At 41.2% G+C, this 24,193-nt stretch overlaps 2 protein-coding genes across 2 annotated transcripts; both read left to right on the top strand.

The window, feature by feature from the left end:
- Positions 1-1,948: 1,948 nt before the first annotated feature.
- Positions 1,949-4,011, top strand: LOC102770723 (zinc finger protein 613; the record flags this gene model as incomplete). Its single annotated transcript, XM_006774511.2, is given in 2 exon segments — positions 1,949-2,144; positions 2,147-4,011. Coding segments are annotated over 2 exon segments (1,479 nt in total), but the record flags the coding sequence as incomplete, so codon positions are not given.
- A 5,577-nt stretch (positions 4,012-9,588) lies between these two features.
- LOC102769066 (zinc finger protein 84-like) lies at positions 9,589-19,227 on the top strand. Its single transcript, XM_015570974.1, has 6 exons — positions 9,589-9,718; positions 10,333-10,452; positions 14,604-14,776; positions 15,917-16,043; positions 16,313-16,408; positions 16,940-19,227. Exons 3-6 carry the CDS (start codon positions 14,762-14,764, stop codon positions 18,691-18,693), a joined length of 1,992 nt encoding a protein of 663 aa, XP_015426460.1. The 5' UTR covers positions 9,589-9,718; positions 10,333-10,452; positions 14,604-14,761; the 3' UTR covers positions 18,694-19,227.
- Positions 19,228-24,193: the final 4,966 nt, after the last annotated feature.

The raw sequence follows: 24,193 nt of genomic DNA, 5'->3' as shown, positions 1-24,193 counted from the left end.
CTCCTTGGCTTTTCCAAACCCTATTCTGTTCTCCAAAAGCATCCCTGCCAGTCGCTCTACCTGCTCCCAGCTCCCTAAAGGGCGCCTCCTTGTCCTGTACGGACACGTGACCTTTTCCAAGATGGCTGCGCCCACTGAAAAGTGCGTGCGGGTGTGTGTGTGGGGAGGGGGCCGTGGGGGAGCCTCTGTACGAACCAGCAGAAAGCGGAGGCGGCCATGTTTATCCTCCTGCGCTTCGCGGAAATGTGATGGGACGCGGTTCCGTGGAGACGGGTTAGAAAAGCTGCGTCACCCCTTGTGACGTAACGATGGGCGTCATGACGCTTACGAGGGACGTTCCGCGGACACCTGGTGCAGGAAAGGCGGTTGTACGGCAGGTCTTCCATGATGGCGGCTCTCACAAAAGTTCCCTAAGGGGCGCCGCCATACTTCGTCGTAGTGTCTTCGTCTCAAAGCCCTAAAAGCGGAGCAGAATCTTCGTCTTGGAAGGTCGCCCAGAGGGTGGTTGGCAGCCTGCAGACTCTGATGTCACAGAAGTTAAACCTGACCAGTGAGGTGAGTGTGAGGCGGAAGTGAGGGACCATGGCCCTTCCCACCCAGTGTGTGTGTGTGTGTGTGTGTGTGTGTGTCTGTCTGTCTGTCTCATGTCTCAGTTTGGTGTTTAGGGTTTGTGTGGAGATTTGGGGTTTGTGGTAGGGGAGGCCTGTGAGGAGCTCTTTAGAGGAGCACGCCATTGTAGGGTGGGGGATGCATTCCATGATTGAGGGGCAGGATGGTGAGAAATGGTGCGGGCCCGGGAATGGTCACGGATTGGAGTGGCTCGGGTTAGCCTTATTTCTTCTTAGATGTCACCTCCCCTCCCATGACTGGAATTGAAACCAGCACCTTTCAGTCCTCAGGCTGACACTGTATCCACTGAGCCAAACTGGCTAGGGCTTGGTACAGAAGTTTTCAGTTGGAAAGGGTGAACTCGTTCCAGAGATGGATGGTGGCACTGGTTGTACAATAAAGTGAATGTACATATTTAAAAAAAAACACGTGAATGTACATAATGCCACAGCACTGTACACTTTCAGATGGTTAAAATGGTCTATTTTATCTTATGTATACATTAGAGGCCCAGTGCACGAATTCATGCATGGGTAGGGTCCCTTGGCCTGGCCAGAGATCAAGGGCTATTGGGGCGAGGGTGGGGGCTGGCCCAGGGGAGGGACTCCAGGAGGTTGGCCAGCCACAAGCGGTTGGCTGGCCAGGCCTGCCCCCGATCGGGGGGTAGGGGGAGGCAATTGAGGGCGGGGCCAGCCAGGGGGAGGCCTATCAGGGCCTGGATCAGGCTGGTTGGCTGCCGCAGTGCATGTCATAGCGACCGGTCATCCTGCCATTTGGTCGCTGGGCTTTTATATATATAGAAGATATGTTATTAAATATATTTTTATTGATTTCAGAGAGGGAAAGGGAGAGAGAGATAGAAAACATCAATGATGAGAGAGAATCATTGATCGGCTGCCTCCTATACACCTCCCACTGGGGATCGAGCCCACAGCCCAAGCATGTGCCCTTGACCAGAATCGAACCTGGGACCCTTCAATCTGCAGACCGACGCTCTATCCACTGAACCAAACCAGCGAGGTCTATCTTATGTATATTTAACTAGAAGTTAAAAAAAAAAAAGATTAGGCACATTTATACTTAGAACTTCTATATTAATACCATACGTTTTCTACTAAAGCGTCAGCCCTCCTAAGGTGTTTTTGCAGAAGCTTTATTCCATATGATGCTCATGGAAGCATTCATGGTTCTCTTCTTTCCTAGAAATTGAGGAAGTTGATCATCTGCAGTGGCACTTGCAAAACTAAAATATGCTGAAGGCAATGGAACAGCATGCATCTGGAAGTATTGTTCTGCAGAGCAAAAGTCATTTTCCTTTAAGGCCAAACGATATGTTTGATTTAGATGGGAAAACTTTGAAATCTTAGATTTAATCTACCAGAGTAGAAGCTGTGACATAAGGGAGGCTGCTGAGTTTAATGGAGATGGACGATCCTTTCTCCATGCAAATCATGAGCAAACTCATACTGAAATGAAATTCTACAAAAGTAGCAAGCCCATCAGGACTAAGTCACAATCTCTTAAAATTCAGGAAACAGAATAGAGAATACCTATGAATATACTGAAAGTGGGAAAGCCATCCTCAAGAAGCCTCAGCTCATGGAACATAAGAGAATTCATACAGGAAAGAAACCCCATGGATGCAGTGTCTGTGGGAAAACCTTTTCCAAGAATTTCAAGCTCACTGAACATCAGCATGCTCACAGTGGAGAGAAACCTCATGCGTGCAAACCTCATGCATGCAGCGAGTGTAGGAAAGCCTTTCTCAGGAGATTTCAACTTACTGAACATCAAAAGAGTCAAATGGGAACTAAACCCCATGTGTGCAGGATGTGTGGGGAAGCATTCTCCAGAAAGTTTAGGCTAACTAAACACCAGAGAAGACACACAGGAGAGAAACCTTATGAATGCTCTGAATGTGGCCAAATCTTTTGCAGAAAGGCAGAGCTTAACAAACATCAGAGAAATGAAAGAAGAGAAAAACCCTATGAATGCAGTGAATGTGGGAAAGGTTTCTCCAGAAAGCCACAGCTCATTCCACATCAGAAAGCTCACACAGGAGAGAAACCATATCTATGCAGTAACTGTGGGAAAGGTTTCGTTCAGAAGGGCAATCTTATTATCTATCAGTGGACTCACACTGAAGAGAAACCCTATGGCTACACTGAATGCGGGAAGGCCTTCAGCCAGAAGGCATGTCTCATTGCACATCAGCGGTTTCACACGGTCAAGACTCCCTTTGTATGTACCCAATGTGGAAAGTCCTGTTCGCAGAAATCAGGACTCATCAAACATCAGAGAATTCACACAGGAGAAAAACCCTGTAGGTGCAGAGAGTGTGGGAAAGCCTTCACCACAAAGACAGTGCTCATTGTCCATCAGAGAACTCATATGAGAGAGAGACCTCCTGGATACGATGAGTGTGGGAAAGCTTTTACCCACATGTCATGCCTGGTGAAACATAAGAGGACATGTGTAAGAGAGAAACATATAGATTCATTGAAGGTGGAATATCTTCCCACAAGTAGTCACAGCTTATTAGATACGAGTGAACTCATGCAGAAGGAAAAGCTTGTTAATTTGGTGACTGTGACTCCTCACACATCATTAAACATCAGGGGGCTCCTAGTAGATAGAAATGGAGTCACTGTGGAATAGCCAACTGCCGGACATGCACCCTCAGGAGATAACAGAGAGTTCATACAGGAAACGAATGTTATGAATGAAGTGAATGTGGTTATGCCTTCTATGGTCAGTTATATCTTATGTCACAAAAAACACACAGGAAAAAACTGGTACATTCAATTTGGAAATCCTTGAGCAATAATATCTAGCTGATTATATGATTATGGGTCAATAGAAAGCCTGTGAATGCAGAGGGTAGGAAAGCTGTTTTTAGGAAGATAGACCTTATCTATCACCAGTGATCACCATAGATCATCAGTGAGCTCATAGTGGGTAGAAATGTGACAGAGCGAATGTTCTTGCCCTCCATAGATGTCAGCATATTCTGGAGAGAGTCTGTTGGAAGGCAGTGAATGTGCAGGTTTTCAGCAGGGCATTCTGCCTCATCTGTTAGCAGGTAAAATCATGTAGAAATAAAATGCCGTGAACACACTAAATGTGGAACACCTTTAACAAAATATTGAAGTCCTTGTAAATCAAAGAAGGCCTGTGAAAATGAAGAATATTTGAAGTTCAAGTTCATCATATATTACATAATACACCTGATGAATATTTTTGGACAGGATACCTTGAACCATATTCCTAGTTACTATGTTAAATGATTCTATAACTTAAAGGAGATAGTCTCTACCCCACATCATTGGTTAACATCATCACATATTCACTTCTCCATTTGTAGATTCTTTTCCTTTAAAACAATTATTTCCAATAAACACCCATTATTTGATGATTAGCTATTGCATTTCTCTCGCTTTATTTAAATATTTCAGACAACTAAAGTCCTTCAGAAAATAAACGATTAAATTCATAAATGTAACTTAATGTCCTTAGATGAGTTTACTGTCAATTTATAAATAAGACCAAGTATCACCACAAATAAAATTTTAAGAATTTTCTAGACTTGAATGATAGAGAAATCAGGTTTGCAAACTGAATTGAAAGCCCAAAGGACAATTATTTATTTAAACTTATAACTAGCAAAATATATTCCAACACAGCTCTTGGTAATTTTTGGAAAACAAAAAAGATAATGATAAGGCAATTATAATACAGAATTTTAGATGAGTCTACTTGACTGTATCCTAGCTCTCCCCCTTCCATAATTATTCAAATTACTACTCAGAATCCTGCAAATATGAGGTTCTCAATTTCTGGATAATTATCCAGCTGCAGTCTTCCTTGTGAAGGCAGTTTCTTGTCTAACCTCTTCTCTGCCTCTCATGGAATCACCCCAACATTCTACCTCACATCTGCTTTCATTTCCTCAACTCAGAGGGACCAGAGTCTTATACATCCTGGTGTCATATGAGGAAGACAAAAGATCTTCATCGGAGAATTAACCTTGGTGTGGTATGTCGGACTAGAGACTGGATTGGGTCAGGAGTAGACAAAGGAGCTCTAGATGAGTGAGCTGAATCTAGTTCTAGACTGGAATAAAACAGGCTTTTGACCAGTCTGGCAGATATTTTCAGAATCTGATCTGTATAATTATAGGACTGTCAGCAGGGATGTCGGTAGAGGATGGCAAACAACTGATGTACCATAAGGTTCAGAGCAAGAGCTCTTAAGAAGAAGCTAGAGTGTCCTGGCTGGTGTGGCTCAATTGGTTGGGTGTTGTTCCATGCACCAAAAAAGAAGCTAGAGTGGAGGTCTGTCGGTAGATGAAGGATACTAATGGCATTGTAAATAGGTGTGTTTTTATATCAGAGAGGAAGGGAGCAGGAGAAAGAGATAGAAACATCAATGATGAGAGGGAATTATTGATTGGCTGCCTCCTGCATGCCCCCTACTGGGGATCGAACCCACAACCCAGGCATGTACCCTTGATCAGACTCGAACCTGGGACCCCTTCAGTATGCAGGCCAATGCTCTGTCCATTGAGCCAAACCGGCTAGGGTGTAAATGGGTGATTTTTAAAAATCAATTCATGATGTAAAAACCATTATAATAACTTGTACAGAACATCTCAATTGTTCTCTTAAAGATTTAGATATGGAATATATAAAGATCTAGGTCATGCATAAATATTCACTTTATCAGTTTCAATACAAATCATATTACAACAAATAACTTCCTAAATTTATGCTCAAGTATAAGGTCTTGAGTATAAGTTATAGACCATAAACTTTACAAAGGTAAGGAACTTTTGTTAACCTCTATATACTAGATCTCTATATTGTCTGGCATTCATAAAAGCAGGAAAATATATAATTAACCAAAATAACTGGCCTAAAACCCCAATGAGCAAACAATGACATTATTATAACTGTGTAAACTGTTATAAAACTATTCCATTGGATTAAAAAAGTAGAGGATTGATTACTATCTATATATATAAAGCCTACGTGACCATTATGACCAGAATCAAACCAGGACTGATGATACTCTATCCACTGAGCCAAACCGGCTAGGGCTAATTTTCTAAGCAATGTAATTCACTTCTCTATCTGGCTGCCATAACACATACCACAGAGGGGATAGTTTAAATAACAGAATTATTTTCTCACAGTTCTGGAGGCTAGAAGTCCAGAATCAAGGTTCCAGCAGATTTAGCACCTGGTGAGGATCCTCCTGGCTTGCAGACAGCTGCCTTCTCGCCGTGTTGACAAATGGCCTTTTCTTAATTTGCACTGAGAAAGAGATAGTTTTCTGGTGTCTCTTATATGGACATTAAACTTACTGGATCAAAGCCCCATTTTCATAACACCATTTAACTTTCATAGGGGCCCCATCTCCAAATATAGCCACGGTAGGTATTAGGACAACATATTAGTTTGAGAGGATACAAACATTCAGTCTATAACAACTCATACACACCCATTCATGCCTTTCTTGTATTCAAACTACATGCATTCCATCCTATCAGTCCCAGTCTTGACCCATGACAGCATTAGCTCAAAAGTCTGCAGTCCAAAGTCTGATCCAAATCAGATCTGAGTGAGACCTAAGGGGTACAATGTGCTCTGAGGCACAATGCTTCTGCAGCTATGAACCTGAGCCTGTGAAACTGGAGGTTCTGTGCTTCCCAAATAAAATGATGGGACACGGGTGTGACAATAACCGGAAACCTTAACTGAAATTGGAGTTGGGATGGCCTGCAGGGGATGTGTGCACACCCTGTGACTCAAACAGGGAACCCTGGCCGGTGGTGTTCAGTGGTTAGAGCGCCGCATCCACTGGAGAACCGAAGGCTTCCCCTCCCTCCCCCTCCTCGGGGCGCATTGGGGAGGGGGGGCGGCAACCGATCATCAGTCCATGTGTCTCACATGATCTCTCTCTCCCCCTCCCTCCCTTCCTCTTTCTGAAAACGCAATGGAAAAAAATCTCAGGTGAGGATGAAAAAAAGAAGAAAAGTACCTCAAACAGGGAGACAATGCTTTCTACCCCCAACAGGAAGATGTCTCTGATTTACTACCCTACTGGGAAGCCCCCCACCCCCGCCGGCAGCCGCGCTCATCTCCACGCGGGTCCATCCTAGAACCCATGCCGCTGGGAAGGGCAGTGCCAGCTTCACTCCCGCCCCCACTCGCCGGGGAGCCCAGCCTCTCCGATGGCTCTACCCCTTTTGCCGACCCCCCGAACAACAGTTCTCCTCCACCCCAATCATAACAAGAGCTTCCTAACCCCGCCATGTACCCGCTCCCCGGATCCATGCCGTCTTCGCCCGTCTCTAACCCCTAGACGGGCCTCCAATGCCGCTTCCTCCACGAAGCGCCCTCCACCCGGAATTCTCGGGGGGAACAGCTGGCGCCCCTCCAACTGCTCGGGTTCCCTTCCGTGGCACTGACTCCCGAAGATGACCGCGTCCACTGAGCTCCTCTCGGGCCTCGGGCTCCAAGGTTTAACGCCCTGCACCATCCCTGCCCATCCTGAGGGGGGGCGGGCGGCCTGAACCCCGGGTCAGCGTTTCCGTCGGGAAATGGGGTGACATGGGTCGTTTTCAGTTTTTTCTCACCTAAATTATTTGAGTTGGTTTTAACATTGTTCCTCTAGGGTTTCTTGCTATATTATATCATCTGCAAATATATTTTTACTTTATAAATTTCTATGCTATAATTACATGGACTCATAGTTCAATATTAATTATTAATGGAAATAATTGTTCTCCTTGCTTTGTTCCTACAATGTTTCCCCTTAAGCGAAAGTGCTGGTATGTAAATATATAATCATACTAAGGAAGTATCCATGAATTCCTATGTCCTTGAGTGGTTTTTTAAAAATCATACTGTTGATTTTTTTTTCTCAAAGGCTTTTATAGCACCAATGGAGATAGTCATATGAATTTTCTTTTAAGATATATCAAGTGAATTTCATAATATCAAAACATATATGGTGACATTTCTTTTTTTAAAAAAATATATTTTATTGACTTTTTTTACAGAGAGGAAGGGAGAGGGAGAGGGAGTTAGAAACATCGATGAGAAACATGGATCAGCTGCCTCCTGCACCCTCCATACTGGGAATGTGCCCGCAGCCAAGGTACCTGCCTTTGACTGGAATCGAACCTGGGACCCTTCAAATCCACAGGCTGACGCTCTATCCACTGAGCCAAACCGGTCAGGGCATACGGTGGCATTTCTTAATAAAATTTCTGTCCTTGCATTCCTGGTATATATCTCACATGGCCATGTATATAATTTTCCTAATGCCATGTTTCCAGTATGATTTTATTCTTGACCTGTTTGATAAGGAAGAATTTCTAAACATAAGCACCATGCTTAATCTTGCATCTATTATTCATTGCCAAAACAATCCATATTTATTACTGATCACTAACACATTTTGTAAGCACAGGAAGGATATTGTGGATGACTGCTCACCTGAGATGCATGGTTATCCCAGGGAAGAGAGGAGTAAGACTAGAAATGAGAAGGAGAGAATATAGAATAACTTCTTTCTCTATAGATGGTTGTATCATTCCTCATGGTACACATATTAATCCCATCATTTAGAAGAACAATGTAATAACTTGCAATAAAAATGAAAATTTACACATATCACTACTGAATGACTAAGTGCTGGAATCCCAAACATATGTTTCCACAATACCATGTATATCCTTCATCCATGGCACGACTTCTATTTTATCCGTATTAGATTTTACATATGTGTCTCCCACACCAGGCTCTGAGCCCTTAGGAACAAAGATCCAGGTCAATTTATCTTCGTATATCTGAGGACTGACAACATGATCCGGCATGTAGTAGGTGTTTAATTTTAAGACACCTTTTTACCCTGGAGACTATGTCCTGAATGTGTACACCAAAGGATTTGGGAAATAGTAAATAATGAACCATTGCCCTAACCGCTTTGGCTCAGTGGATAGAGCGTCGGGCTGCGGACTGAGAGGTCCCAGCTTCGCTTCCGGTCAAGGGCATGTACCTTGGTTTCGGGCACATCCCCAGTAAGAGGTGTTCAGGCTCTTTTCGGAACCGCCTTTCCCTGTAAATCCTCTGAGAATGATTTTTGGTGACTTGGTTGTGGCTATTCAGGATACACAGGATCTTTCTCTTTTCTTTTTTTTAACGTATCTCAGTTTATCTTGCAACACAAGACGAAAGTAATATTTTCTTGTCGTGCATTGGGGTTGCCATTATTTTTGCCCCGGTTCCTTAAAACCCTCGCTGTCTCGCATCACAAAGCCCACGAACAGACGCTCTCCTCCTGCCACCTCTGCTCCGCACCCAGTTCCAGTCTCCTCATCCCCATTTGTTTTCCCCAACACGTTGCAGCGGTTCTCAACCTGTGGGTCGCGACCCCTTTGGCGGTGGAACGACCCTTTCACAGGGGTCGCCTAAGACCATCCTGCATATCAGGTATTTACATGATGATTCATAACAGTAGCAACATGACAGTTATGAAGTAGCCACGAAAATAATTTTATGGTTGGGGGTCACAACATGAGGAACTGTATTTAAAGGGCCAGAAGGTTGAGAACCACTAGAGTTACCGGTATCTTTTCCATAAACGATCCCCGATTCTTTGCTCCCAGCCGGTTCCTTACTATACGACCCGAACGTTCCCAATATGGCCTCGTCGCCCTGCGTTTTCCAAAGTGGCTGCGCGGGGACGAGGGCGCGGCCCTTCTCTGCGGAGGCCGGGCCTGTGATTGGCTTAGCTCTCGGGTCTGTTCGGAAGACTTCGGCGGCCAGTGACAAGGCTAACTAACAGCCGCTGGAATGGCCCTCTCACTCTCCGTACGGAGCTTACTCCAAAATGGCGGCGCCCAGTCGAAGATGGCCGCTCTCAGCCCAGGTAATGGGACTGTGCGCGGCCATATTGCCTAGAGGGTATTTTCCACCGGGACCAGAATCGGCCTTTGTCGGTAGATCGCTCACTTCCAGGGTGTTATGGAGCCAGCGTCATAGCGCGAAACTAGCACCAGCCAACAGGGGAGGGAAAGCGGAAGTGGCGCGTCCCCCAGGTGAGGTCACAATTCTCCCTCGAGGTCGCGTTCGATTTCTGCAGGCGGCGTCTGGAACGATTCCGCGCCTGGGTCGTGGAGAGGGAGGTGGCGATGGTCCCTGACCGCGGGGTGTGGTGGATGAGGACAGGGGTTGGGGGTCAGTCGCCTGAGGTTCTCGTGGCCAGAGTTGCAGCATCCGGGGGGCCGTGGTCCTCGTGGAAGTCGGTGCCGGGGGAGCCGTGAGTGGGCGCGTCGCCACGTGCGGGGTGGGAGCCGGTGGGTACCCTCGGGAGAGGTCGGTGGGGTTGGGACGTCAGGAGGCTTCAGGTGGACACACATTTGGGTGTGTCCTAAACATCGGGGTGTTTGTTGTTCCCCAACTTTTTAGTCCGAAAAATGTCAAGCGTACAGGAAAGTCAGAAGAATAGCAAAATGACCACCTTTATACCTGCCATTTAGATCCATGAATTGTTAAAATCGTGCTGTAAACACTTTTGCGTCTGTGTCAGTCGGTGTACACACATCTTGAAAGCACGTTAGTTTTGGGTTTTATGCCAATTCTGCTACTTGTGTGTGTGACTGGGTAACTTCTAAGACTTCATTTTCCCACTTAAATCATATCTACTTTACAGATCCTCAGGAGCCCTACCTCCATGACCTCACAAAGGGCCCATTTCCAAATAACGTCAAATTGAGGATTAGTGTTGCAACATACAGATTTGTGGCGCACAATAGTAAGTCTCTTAATATAGGTAGGTACTTGACAAAAAGTAGCTATTCAAGTATATACCTTTTTAGTGGGAGTTTTTCTATTTATAATAATTGTATTAACTTTTTGTAGTACGTATTTTACATGTTCTCTACGTGAGTTTATGTTTGAAATTAAATGGAGATCGCTACTTTTTATCACATTATCATTAGATGCTTGTCATCAATAAAAAGCAGAGAATAAGAATCACCTTCAATTTACTAACTTTAAGCTATCTGTAATGTTCTGAAATGTATTTTCAAACTGAATAATGTCTTATGGATTTTTAAAAATTGGTTTTAGAAAGGGAGGAAGGGAGAGAGAAACATCGATGTCAGAGAGATATATCAATTAGTTACCTCCCGCACATGGATTGAATCTGAAACGTAGGTATATGCCCTGACCAGGAATTGAACTGGCAACCTTCTGTTGCCGGGGATGGAGCTCCAAACAACTGAACCACACTGGCCAGAGCTGGATATTTTTTTTAAATAATTTATAAAAGTAAGGTCACATTAAATGCATATTTCAAAGGCTTCTGATTTAGTTTTATCAAACTTACCCAATAACATTCTATTATGTAATGCTTCCACATACAATATACCAGGGTTTTCTGTATGTTTAGTGAGAGTGGGTATACCATCCTTCTGTTTATTTTCTAAGATGATAGCACCATTTTGGCTTGTTGACCATCTTTTTGGTATAAAAGGTGCATCATTGTGGTCTCTCAATGATCAACATGGTTGATCATTTTTTTACATGTTCATTGGCCTATTTTAAACTTGAGATGCTTGTTTTTTCTTTACTGATTTTTAAAATGTTTTTATTGACTTTTAGAGAGAGAGAAAGGTCGAGGGCTAGAAAGATAGAAACATCAATGAGATCCATCTGCTCCCTTCACACACCCACTACTGGGGATGGAGCCCACAACCCGAGCATGTGGCCTGACAGAATTGAACTGGTGACCTCTTCTGTCCTGGGTCAACGCTCAACCACTGCTCTACACCAGCCTGGCTCTTTACTGATTTATAGAAACAGTAACATATTTGGAATAGTAGTATTTAAAAAAAATTTTTTTTATTGGAGAAACATCGATTTGTTGTTCCACTTATTTATGCATTCATTGGTTGATTCTTGTCTGTGCCCTTACCAAGGATTGAACCTGGAATCTGGGCATATTGATATGATGCTCCAACCGAGCTTCCTGGCCTGGACCTGGAGTAGTAGTCTTTTGTTACTTATTTTGTATTTAACAATTGGCTGGCCTTTGTCCCCAGTTCTTGAGAGGTGGCCTCTAAATTGTTGGAATGTGCTGTTATGAGTGTCTGTGTATTCATGGTGGGACCTGATAGTTGTGCTAAGGTGACACCTGGTGGGTGCATAGATATAGTTTAGATGGGGCTGTTTATGCCCCAAACACCAATCACGGTGATTAGAGATTTGGGGTTTTGAGCCAGGTAATATCAGTCCAACCTCCAGGAGAATAGGATGGCTGGAGGATGAGTCACATGGCAGTCATTATTTAATCATGTTTATGTAATGAAACTAATCAATACCATAGACATTTGAAATGTGAGCTTCTTTGGTTGGGAATAGCCTGCATACTGTTACACACAGATACTGTTGCACATGTGTCCTGGCTCCAAGTAGGAAGGACAGTGGAAGCTTCTGGTTTGGGATCCTTTCAAACCTCACTGTTTGTGTTTCTCAGAGTGGTTAGGATCTGTATCCTTTTGCTACAAGAAAACTGTCATTTTGTACATTTTTCCCTCCCGGTACCTAATAGGTTTTTTTTGTTATTGTAAATAATGCGTTTTTTTTCTTTTAAATACTTTTGTGTTTGACCATGACATTTCAGTGAATATTTGTATTGATCTTAAAGCAATTCCATAGTGGCAGTTTTGTTTGTTCTTTTGCAGTTTTCATTTCTTCAATTTTTCCCATTTTACTGGTCAGGGTTTGATTTGTGGTACATTTTTGTATGTGTGCTGCCAAAGCGAGCACATGGTACGTTTTTGGGTAAAGATTTTCAGAGTGGTTATCATTGTCATGTCCCCAAGCTTAAAGTAATGGTATGGAATTTTTGTAGCTACTGTTTATCAAATTAACCAAGTTCTTGTCTATTTCTAGTTGAATAAGATTTTAAAAAATTGTGAGTGGGTATGCTATTTTATTACCTGTCTTTTCTTCATCTACTGAGATAGTTCTTACTACAATATCCTTAAATTCATGAAATGAAGTCAGCTGTGCATTGTATAATGCTTTCTATATATCAATGGATATGGTTTCCTAATATTTCATTTAGGGTTTTTATAGCCAAGTTCATAAATGAGATTGGCCTATAAATTTCTCTCTCATATTGTCCTTAAATTTAGGTCTGTTCTCCTAAGTTCTTTTGCTTCTTTGCATGTCTGGTAATTTTTTAAAAAAATATTTTTTTATTGATATTTTTAGAGAAACTAAGGGAAGGAGACAGATTTGTTCCACTTATTTATGCATTCATTGGTTGCTTTTTGTAAAAATATTTTATTGATTTTTTTACAGAGAGGAAGGGAGAAGAATAGAGAGTTAGAAACATCGATGAGAGAGAAACATCGATCAGCTGTCTCCTGCACACCTCCTACTGGGGATGTGCCTGCAACCAAGGTACATGCCCTTGACTGTAATTGAACCTGGGACCTTTCAGTCCACAGGCCGATGCTCTATCCACTGAGCCAAACTGGTGAGGGCCTTTTAACTACTTTTGATGTTTGCTCTGGGTCATAGTTCAGTTACTTCGAAACAGTTTGATTCTTTTTGAATTTTTATGAGTTTCTTTCAGCCATACTGATGACAGACGTAAGAGAGCAAGATCAGTGCTCCTGATAATATTGCAGCTCAGTTGGATTCTTTGGAGGCATTCTTTTAGCTTTGTTAGGTGGGGCCAAAACAGTCTTTTGTGTAGGGTTACTTTGCCCTTGCTACTGAGGCAATCTCCTCAACCCCCGCCCCACCCCACCCTCCATGTATTAGAAGGCCTTTTCACCCTGGCTAGTGAAAACACAGACTATTTCTGATCGTGTGTGAGCTCTAGGAATTGTTATGCCTTCTGGGCCTTTCAATGGTCTTGGTAGTTTCTTTTTTGTTTTTTTTTGTTGTTGTTGTTTTGTTAATCCTCACCCAAGGATATTTTTCCACTTATTTTTAGGGAGAGTGGAAGAGAGGGGGAAAGACAGAGAGAAACATCGATGTGAGAGAAACACATTGATTGGTTGCCTCCTGCACAAGCCTCGACCAGGGCCCAGGCTGGGGAGAAGCCTGCAACCAAGCTACGTGCCCTTGACCAGAATTGAACGCAGGACCCTGTAGTCTGAAGGCCAATGCTCTATCTACTGAGCCAAACCGGCTAGGGCCTTGGTAGCTTCTTCACAGTTCATTAGTAGTTAGCCAGAGACATAGGGGAACCATCGGCACACCTAAAGAAGTAGTTTTCAGTTTTCTCTCTCTCCCTCCCCCTTCCTTCATCTACTGAGATGGTTCTTATTACACTATCCTTACATTCCTGAAATGAAGTCAGCTGTGCATTATATAATGCTTTCTGTATATCAGTATATACAGTTTCTCCTTTTTTTCTCTCTCCCTCCCTCCCTCTCTCTCCCTTTACCCTGATGTTCTGCCTGCAAACTTACCATCTTTGCTTCCTCAGACTTTGAATTCTGTGTCATTAACTCAACAAGACTGCCAGACTTTTTGGGGGTTCTTTCTCCCTGTGTTACGGCCTGGAAAGTCTCTCCAGCATTCAAAGAGGGTTTGTTTGTTTCTCTTCTTCTCTGATTTCTATGTCTGAAAATAGTTGTTCCAGATATTTTCCCTAATTTTAAAACGGTTAAGATCAAGGATGATTCTTGCAATTCACCCTGGGATCAGAGGATTTATTGATAATGAGGGTTTGTGTTTTATTCTTGCTCCATGAGTTACTAGTTGTGTGGCTTTTAGCTAGGTGCTTGACCTTTTCTTTCCTGGTTTTCTCTGAAGTGGAATAATTATAGTCTGTATCTTATAGGGTTATTGTGAGGGTTAAGTGAGAAAAAATCCTTTAAAATAGTTCCTTGCTTGTTTAGGAACTTGCTTTTATTATCATTTTCACGCCACACAAATCTTTCCTTGACTCCATAGATGCTGGCTTCCTAGAACGAGGCAGCTTCTGTAAATGAAAAAAGGTAGATCTCAAGTCCAGAAATTACTCCCTGCAGAGGCTACCCTTGAGGAGACACCAGTATCTGGATTTCAGGGAAGATACTGAAAGTGGTGGCCACTTCCTGAAAGCTGTTGAAATGACTAAGTCCCAGGTGAGCTTGTTATTTCCCACTTTGTTATCTAGATTTCTGGAAGTTTTAAAAATATGTACAATCAAAGAGAACATATATAGACACGTTGTGGCTGGGAGACATGTGCGTGGATTGGGAAACAGAATAAATGATTCAGAGTAGCCATCCGGAAGGAAGGTTTATCTGTGAATCTTGCAAAGTGCTAATAATTAGAACATTGCCACATCAGCAGTAGGACCCAGAACTGAGTTGCAGATTTTCCTGTGGTAATACTGGAAACCTTCACAAGAGAATAAAAACATGTTATAAGATTTACTTTGTATATATGGAGGAAGCACATGTATTCCTTGAGATCAGTAAATATTTCCTGACATTGTGTGAAGAAATGTCTTTGATGGGTCTTCCTCTTCCATTTTTCTTATCTGGAATGTAGACCTTGTTATCTTCCTAAGGAAATGTAGGAGATATAAAAGGCACAGGTCAAAAACTGTAAAAGCCTCTTACCTATAAAACGTAGATAATAACAGAGCTTACGTAAGGGCTGTTATACAGACCATTGTGTTAATATTTGTAAAATGTTTAGAATGATGCACAGCACATAGTAAGAACTCTATTTGCTTATAAATATGATTTAATATGTAGCACAATCAATTTCTAACAGGCAGGTCTGAGCATAGCATACTTTTGCATATGAACAGCACTGCGGTGACTACCAGTGTCTGTAGGAAATACGTACACTTGCTCCAAGACCAGTTTCTGCTAGTTACCTAGCCATCTGTTCTCACCAGCTTCTCCTGTCTCACTGATCTATTTGCAGTTCCTAGAACCCAAATAGATTAGAAGTTGTATGACATAGGGCCTTGCTTCATTTCCAGTTTTTATTGTAAAACACATAGTAGGTAATATTCAGTGCTCCTAATGTGGTTGCGGATGATTTTTATGTAATTCCAAGTTTTAACCTTTTATGTTGGGTGAATGAATAAAGAAGTGAATGAAGAATGCACAAAGGGAGGACAGTTTTTAATTAATTCAGCTCAAAAGTGTAAATCAGAATTAGAAATATTTATGAGTTTGCATAGTATAAATAATCAGAATATCCTATAATTATTTTATACATTTTTTTATATTAACTCCAGACTAAAAAGGATTGTGTTATAACAGGGCATATTGTCGTTCAGTGATGTGGCTGTATATTTCACCTGGGAAGAGTGGCAGCTACTAGACACTGCTCAGAAGAATCTCTACCGGGATGTGATGTTAGAAAATCATAGCAACCTAATGTCATTGGGTAAAGACAACTTTCCTAAACATCTCAGCAAAGGCCCATGAATTGCCTGTCTTTTCTACATTGCTACAATGTATGGATACTCGTATTCTCAGTGATTTTGAACTTGGACTTATATAGGACTTATTTTAAATTAGAACTTATTTTCTTTATGACCAGAGAATGACAGTACTTACTTTTATTTCCAAATGAAAATTTCTATTTTGCTGAGATTTAAACTATATGCTCTCTGAAACAGGACTTTCCCTCAGCTCTCTGTGGTTACTTGATAGGTTATCAAGCTACCAAACCAGAAGCAATGTTCTACTTGGAAAAAGGAGAAGAACGAGGAACAGTAGGGAGAGAATTTCCAAGTCATTTTAATCCAGGTAAGTGAAATCAAAGTAACACTTGGTTATTGCGGGACCCTTGTTATTTTAATATTTTTTTTCTCAGAGTCTCTGAACCTTTAGAGGTTAGAGAAAAAAGGTATTTTATATGAATTTTCCCTGCTTCTCTTACCACCCTTCCATATATGACTATTTTTCTAGCCACCTAGGAGGTGCACCTCTTTTATCTACCCTGGGTCAGATCTTTGCCTATTTCATCTGGTCTTTTCTTATTTGCTTGGTTGTTTTTCTACTGAAGCTTAGTAGGCACAACCAGCCTCCTCCACCTCTTATCTATATTCATATAACTCATATGACGCCTTCAAATATTCCTAGATTGTTGCCAAGTTTGATGACACCCATGTTTTCCAGTGCATTATGTATTACCGGTTCTTTTATTGAATGCCTCAGACTTATTTTGTGCACCTGCTATATAGACTTCTTCATTCTCTTTGACTAGTGACTTGAGATTTCATCACCCTCCATGTTATGATAATGGTAGAATTCATTGTGTTTTTTTTACCCCCCTAGAAGTAATGTGGCAAGTTGATGATTGGTATCAGGAAGACACCGAGAAGGATGAACCTGTGGAGAAAGATCATGACAATTATGCATTGGGCAAAATACTTTCTCTTAGCCAAAACTTTGTTCCATTTAAAGAAAAATCCTATAAATGTATCTCAAGAGAAATAACTTTGGAACAAAATTCAGATTCAAATTTTCAGATTAAAAACCATGCAGACATGAACTCTGATAAGTTAAATGGTTCTGGGAAATCATTTTTCCATACGCTACGTGAAACCTCTCACATTCATCCCCAGCACTATGAACCAAATTTACATGTGAAGGTTTTCAGTCTGGTGACAAATCCTAAAAGACATCGCAGAATTCACACAGAGCGGAAACATTATGAATGCAGCGAATGTCCAAAGTCTTTCAGGTATAAGTCAAAGCTCATAATACACCAGAGAACTCACACGGGAGAGAAACCCTACGAATGCAAGGAATGTGGAAAAGCTTACAGCGAGAAGACTAAGCTCAGGTTACATTGCAGAACACACACAGGAGAGAAACCTTTTGAGTGTAGTGATTGTGGGAAAGGTTTTATGCAGAAGTCAAACCTGATTATCCATCAACGAACTCATACAGGAGATAAGCCCTATGAGTGTAAAGAATGTGGAAAGGCATTCTGTAGTAAGTCTCAGCTTGTTGTTCACCAAAGAATTCATACAGAAAAATCCTATGAATGCAGGAAATGTGGAAAAGCCTTCACTAAAAACTCACACCTCCTGACACATCAGAGAACGCACACAGGAGAGAAACGTTACGCATGCTGTGAATGTGGAAAAGCTTTTGTATATGCATCACAGCTCATTGTACATGAGAGAAATCATACCGGAAGAAAACCTTACGAATGTAAGGAATGTGGGAAATCTTTTAACAAAAAGTCACACCTCATAAGACATCAGAGAATCCATACAGGAGAGAAGCCATATGAATGCAGTGAATGTGGAAAAGCTTTTATAGACAACTCACATCTTATTGTTCATCGAAGAACTCATACAGGTGAGAAGCCTTATGAATGCAGGGAATGCGGGAAAGCCTTTAATAAAAAGTCATCGCTCATAACACATCACAGAATTCATACAGGAGATAAACCTTATGAATGCACTGAATGTAAAAAAGCCTTTATAGACAGGTCACATCTCATTGTCCATCAGAGAACTCATACGGGAGAGAAACCCTATGAATGCAGTGAATGTGGGAAAGCTTTTATAGACAACTCACAGCTTATTGTTCATCAAAGAATTCATACAGGAGAGAAGCCTTTTGCGTGCAGGGAATGTAGAAAAGCCTTTAGTTATAAGTCATCCTTCATAGCACATCAGAGAATTCATACAGGAGAAAGGCCTTATGAATGCACTGAATGTAGAAAAGCTTTTATATACAAGTCACATCTCATTGTCCATCAGAGAACTCATACAGGAGAGAAACCCTATGAATGCAGTGAATGTGGAAAAGCTTTTGTACGAAAGTCAGTGCTCATTGTACATCAGAGAACACATACAAGGGAGAAACCCTTTGTCTGCCTTGAGTGTCGAAAAGCCTTTACCAGTATGGCAATGCTCAGTACACATCAGCTGATTCATACAGGAGAGAGGCCCCATGGATGCAGTGAATGTGGAAAAGCTTTCCGCCAAAAAAGCCATCTTATTATCCATCAACGATGCCATAGTGGTGAGAAATACTATGGAGGCATTCCATCTAGTGAGACCTTCAGCTAGAAGTTACAGCTCATTAGGCATCAGAGATGTCACACAGGAGAAAAACCATATCAGTATACTCAGTGTGAGAAAGCCCTTTTTTGTGAAATCATACAGCAGTGTCCATCAGAGAGGTCATGCAGGACAAAAACCTTATCTATGTAATGAGTGTGGGAATACTTTGTCAATTTTGTTCTCACTTCACATGAAATTCATACAGAAAAAAAAAATCTGTGAAACACATTAAGGGCTGGAAGATGTTAGTGAGATGTCAAATCTCACTGAATATAAAAAAATCACAGACACACACACACTACGAATATGGTGAAGGAATATTTTTCTATTACTTTTGACCTCTGCAAGTTTCAGAAAACTTAATCAGGAGAGAAATCTTTTAAATGCAGTGAATATAGGAAAATTATTTGCCACCAACTTAGCCTCATATTTCATTGGAGAAAGGCAATATGTATGCATGAGTTGAAAAGTCAAAATCTTTTTTTTTTTTTGTTAATCCTCACCTGAGAAAATTTTTCCATTGATTTTTAGGGAGAGTGGAAGAGAGAGGGAAAGACAGAGAGACATCGATGTGAAAGAAACATCGATTGCCCCCTGCATGAGCCCTGACCAGGGCCCAGGCCGGGGAGGAGGCTGCAACCAGGGTACGTGCCCTTAACTGGAATTGAACTTGGGACCCTTTGGTCTGCAGGCTGATGCTCTATCCACTGAGCCAAACTGGCTAGGGCTAAAATAATTAAGAAAAATCCCAGTATACACCACACAGAAATGAAAACTTTTTGAGTGCACAAAAGGTTTTGATAGGTCATCATACAATTTTCAGTTTTTACAGGAAAAAATGTGAATCCTGGAATATCTTCCAAACAAATGAATTTTCATACCAAAGAATGCAGATGACTGAAGACTGTAATAAGAGATGCCTCTGGCATTTAACCCAAACTTATTGTGCATCAGATAATATTTATTAAGGAGAGTTAATATAGTATAATAATGGTTGTAAAGATTATTTATGTAAACAACTTTATCATAGAAGTTCTGATCCTGTATAGAAAATGTACTACAAAGTAGTCAGTTATGAAGATCAGATAACTCCAGCATGCAAAATAACACTTTATGTTCGGATATATTGGATAGTCAAAGCAGTAAATTAAGAAACCTCATCAATGTATGTATTTGCTTTATTTCTGAGTATTTTTGTACAACATATATATATATATATATACTCATTTTCAGATTTCACAAGTTGTGTACCACAAAATTCTTGTTAAAGTTTGTATGTGTAGTATCCACCAAAAAAACGCCAACATTGTAAATTCTTGTACATCATATAAATTGAAAAGGAAGTGATTAGGCTCAAGATTGAAGAAGACTGTAAACATAATGGCATACACATATTTACTGTTTACTGGTCTATGTAAATGGAGCTGGTATTTCTTTTCAGCCCTTTGGAATAATACATTTTTTAAAATTGTTATTTGGTTTTCACATAGGGAAAAACACTCATTAAAAATAATTGAGATTTAAGAGTGATGAGTAATCACAAATTTTCTTTCCTGAACTGAGTCCTGAAAAACTGCAAGCAGCTATTTTTAAAGAAATAAAGACTAAAATGTCACCTTTTTGGTGGTGTTGCTCATATGAGGAATGTGGCTTAGAACCCTGAAACCTAGTTTATTAGTTTCCTAGGGCTACTATAAGTACTATAAGCAGAGTGGCTTAAAACAAAAGAAAGTTCTGGAGGCTAGAAGTCCAAAATCAGGGTGTCATTAGGGTCATGCTTCCTCTTAAACCTTTTGGGGAATCCTTTCTTGCGTCCCAGCTTCTGGTGACTTGCTGGCAATTTTTGGCATTCCTTAACTTGCAGCTGCATGAATCTAATCTCTGGTTTCATCATCACCTGGCATTTTGCCTATATGCCTCTGTGTCTTCATTTGACCATCTTATAAAATCACCAGTCATTGGATTCGGGACCGACCCTAGTCCATTATGACTTCATCTTAACTAATTACATCTGCAACTACATTATTTCCAAATGCAGTCACATTGTGAGGTACTGGAGGTTAGGACTTAAACATACTTTTGGAGGGAAGGTATATTGGTTCTGGTACCAGTTTCAATGTGTGTTTTTCCGGGGGATGAGGGTAGTTTTCCACACCAACAAACTATTCTCAGACACCAGCGGGTGCCCAAGAATTCAGCTCTTTTCTGACACTACCTACCTGGAGACAGCATCAATTTCACAGGTTAAGGGTGCTTTTCCACAAGACTGCCCCCTCCCTTCAGATGGCAGCAATAGTCCCAGGCTTTTACCCATGCTTCTGACCAAGGACTATAAACGAGGTTTCAATGACCCCCTCCAACTCAGAATGCCAATTAAAAGTACAAGTTGTTACCTGTACTTCTGCCCCACTGGCTATAAATCAGAGTTTACACAACCCTCATCTGGTTTGTTTAATATGCTAGACTGGCTCACAGAACTCAGAGAAACATGTTACTAAGTCACTAGTTTATTGTAAAAGGCTCTAACTTAGGAACAACCAGATGGAAGGGGCATAGCACAAGCAAAATGGGAAGCAGCATGAAGCTCCCATGCCCTTTCCTCACATTTCCACGTGTTCCACCTGGAAGCTCTCCACACCTCCTCCTCTTGGGTTTTTACATAGTCTTCATTTCATAGCCATGATTGATGACATCACTGCCATTGACAACTGGTTCCATCTTGAGCCCTCCTGGAGTTGGGCTTGTGTGGAACTGAAAATTCCAATCCTCAAATAACAATGTTGCCTCCACTGGCAACCAACACCCATCCGTAGGTGGTTTCCAAAAGTCACCTCAATAACGTGATAAAAGACACACTTATCACTCTCAACACTTAGGAAATCCCAAAGGTTTGGGAAGCTGTGACTCAGGAATTGTAAAATTTCACTTGGGTTCTTTTCAATTGCATTTATTTCTCCACTGAGAAACTGAGAACTCTATTTTAAGAGTGTTGATGTGTATGCTTCATGAAATACTGTTATCATAGCCACTTTTAAGTCTTTTCTCTGGTGGTCCTAATGCATCAGTCTCACAGGTTTGTCATCTGATGATTGTCTTTCCTCCTTATAATTGGTCAGATTTTCCTGGTTCTTTGTATGTAATTTTGTGTTGCACCCTGGATACTTTGATTATAACGTTGTGATAGTCTGTCCTATTACAATCCTCTGGAGAATGTTAATTTTGTTTGAGAATGCAATCAACCTGATTATATTCAAACCAGAAATCCATCTGTGAGTAGTGGGACCAATTTCAATTTTCAGTGCAAGTTTCAAACTCCTTGTGATGCTGTTTGGGTGTGCTCCTCACATGAACCATTTGGAGTTCATTTAGGTTTTAGGTACTGGTCTACATCATAGTAAAGTTTTACTTTATTACTCTTCTTCTTTTTTAAAAAAGTATTTTATTGTTTTTTTACAGAGAGAAAGGGAGAGGGATAGAAAGTTAGAAACATCGATGAGAAACATTGATCAGCTGCCTCCTGCACACCCCCCACTGGGGATGTGCCCGAAACCAAGGTACATGCCCTTGACCGTTATCAAACCTGGGACCTTTCAGTCCACAGGCCAATGCTCTGTCCACTGAACCAAACCAGTCAAGGCTTTATTATGCTTCTTATTGTGCTTTTCACGTGTCCTGAGTCTGGACTCTGGGATTTATGTCACAGAATTAGAGTATTACCCTTCTTTAGCTTTTTTCTTTTTCATATTTCCTCCCCCAATGTTTCTGGTCCCCTGGGACCTCCTTTACTAGTACTTGCTAGTACTCTGGCTAGAAATGAAGGAGTTCTTTCATTGTTTTAGTCTTCCATGATGTCAGGCAATTTTGCTCTAGGCCCACCCAAGGGCAAAGCAGTGATATAAAAGATAAAGGAAAAGAAAGGATTTCCTCCAGGCTTTTTGCAAAAAAAAAAGAAAAAAAAAGGGAGTGCTTTTCCAAGTGTTGCTATTCATAAAAAAAAAAAAAAAAAAAAAATGGGAGTGCTTTTCCAAGTATTGCTATCCATAGAGATGAATTTTTCTCGGGCGGGGTGATAGGTGTCCATACAGTTGCCACTGTTGTGACAGTGTGGTTTTGAGATGAGTAAGTCTTAAGCCAGAACCAAGCTAAAAAAAAAAAAAAAGAGAGACAAAAGAAAATGCAGATTCCCATCACACACTTCCAGACTCGTGGGAATTACTTTTCTCTGTCCTCTGGCCATTGTAACTAGTTTCTCTTAGCATCTTTGCTTTTTATTCCAGCTGCACAGTTCCCCAATTTGACCTTATTAAAGTCAAAGGTGGGAGATAAAGAAAAATGAAGAAACTCACTGCTTACTCTTTTTTGTTTTTTTAATTTCACACTTTCTTCTCCAGTGTCCTTGTACTTATTTATTTTTAGAGCCTCCAGGTAGTTATTATATTTTAAGTGTTTTTAGTTGTAATTAGTGAGAAACTGTATTGACCTTACTCAAGCATGACTGGCACGAGATGTCCCCATACATTTATTTTCAGGTGACACACTATTGCTGCATTTCTAGGTACTTGATCATGAAGTTGGTCCTGTTCATATATTGATGGACTTGAATGCTAATAATTTGTTCATCAATTTTACATTTATGTTCATGAGGGATCTTAATCTCAAATTTCGAAGGGAGTTTTAATTGGATATTATTACACTCAAAGATTTTCTTAGTTGTATCTTTTACCACATTGTAGATGCCACCTTATGTTATATATGCTTGCCCTGAAAATCCCAGAATTCCTTGTATATTTCTTTTCATTCCTTCTTAAGTGGCTAATTCTTTTAAGAACTCATCTTCTTATAGAAATTCCTTGTCAACTGCAGACAATAGCAATCAAGGTAAACAACTAATATTTTGTTTTCTCTCTTTTCACTTAGGAAATTCCAACTGTTTTAAGATCTCTGCCAGAAACTGTAGCCCACTGCACAGCACACACTCTTTGGGAGTCAGGAACACTTGGGATAGATGGCTTTCAAGTACATATTTTCAGACCTTAGTCTGCATAAAAATCAACTGATGCCTTAACGGGTTTGGCTCAGCGGATAGAGCCTCGGCCTGCAGACTGAAGGGTCCCAGGTTCGATTCCGGTTGTCAACTGCAGACAATAGCAATCAAGGTAAACTAATATTTTGTTTTCTCACTTTTCACTTAGGAAATTCCAACTGTTTTAAGATCTCTGCCAGAAACTGTAGCCCACTGCACAGCACACACTCTTTGGGAGTCAGGAACACTTGGGATAGATGGCTTTCAAGTACATATTTTCAGACCTTAGTCAGCATAAGAATCAACTGAGTAACCCGCTGGAAATGGAGATTCATGGACCATCCAGGTTCAGAGAGGCCCTGTGGTAGGCTCAGGAATCTGGGTTTTCCATATACAGGGTGCCCCCAAAAATGTATATATACTTTTACAAGCTGACAGCTCAATTTTGAAAACGAAGTGCATATTTTCTTTTCTTTATTTAAA

The sequence above is a fragment of the Myotis davidii genome, unplaced genomic scaffold (assembly GCF_000327345.1).
Source record: "Myotis davidii unplaced genomic scaffold, ASM32734v1 scaffold1388, whole genome shotgun sequence".
In the NCBI taxonomy this organism is placed as follows: Eukaryota; Metazoa; Chordata; class Mammalia; order Chiroptera; family Vespertilionidae; genus Myotis; species Myotis davidii.
This window is presented reverse-complemented; position numbering and strand designations above follow the sequence as displayed.

Coding starts and splice junctions, on each gene's coding strand:
- LOC102769066 (XM_015570974.1), top strand. Junction 16,044..16,312: donor TAGCAACCTAATGTCATTGG/GTAAAGACAACT, acceptor GTTACTTGATAG/GTTATCAAGCTACCAAACCA. Junction 16,409..16,939: donor TCCAAGTCATTTTAATCCAG/GTAAGTGAAATC, acceptor TTACCCCCCTAG/AAGTAATGTGGCAAGTTGAT.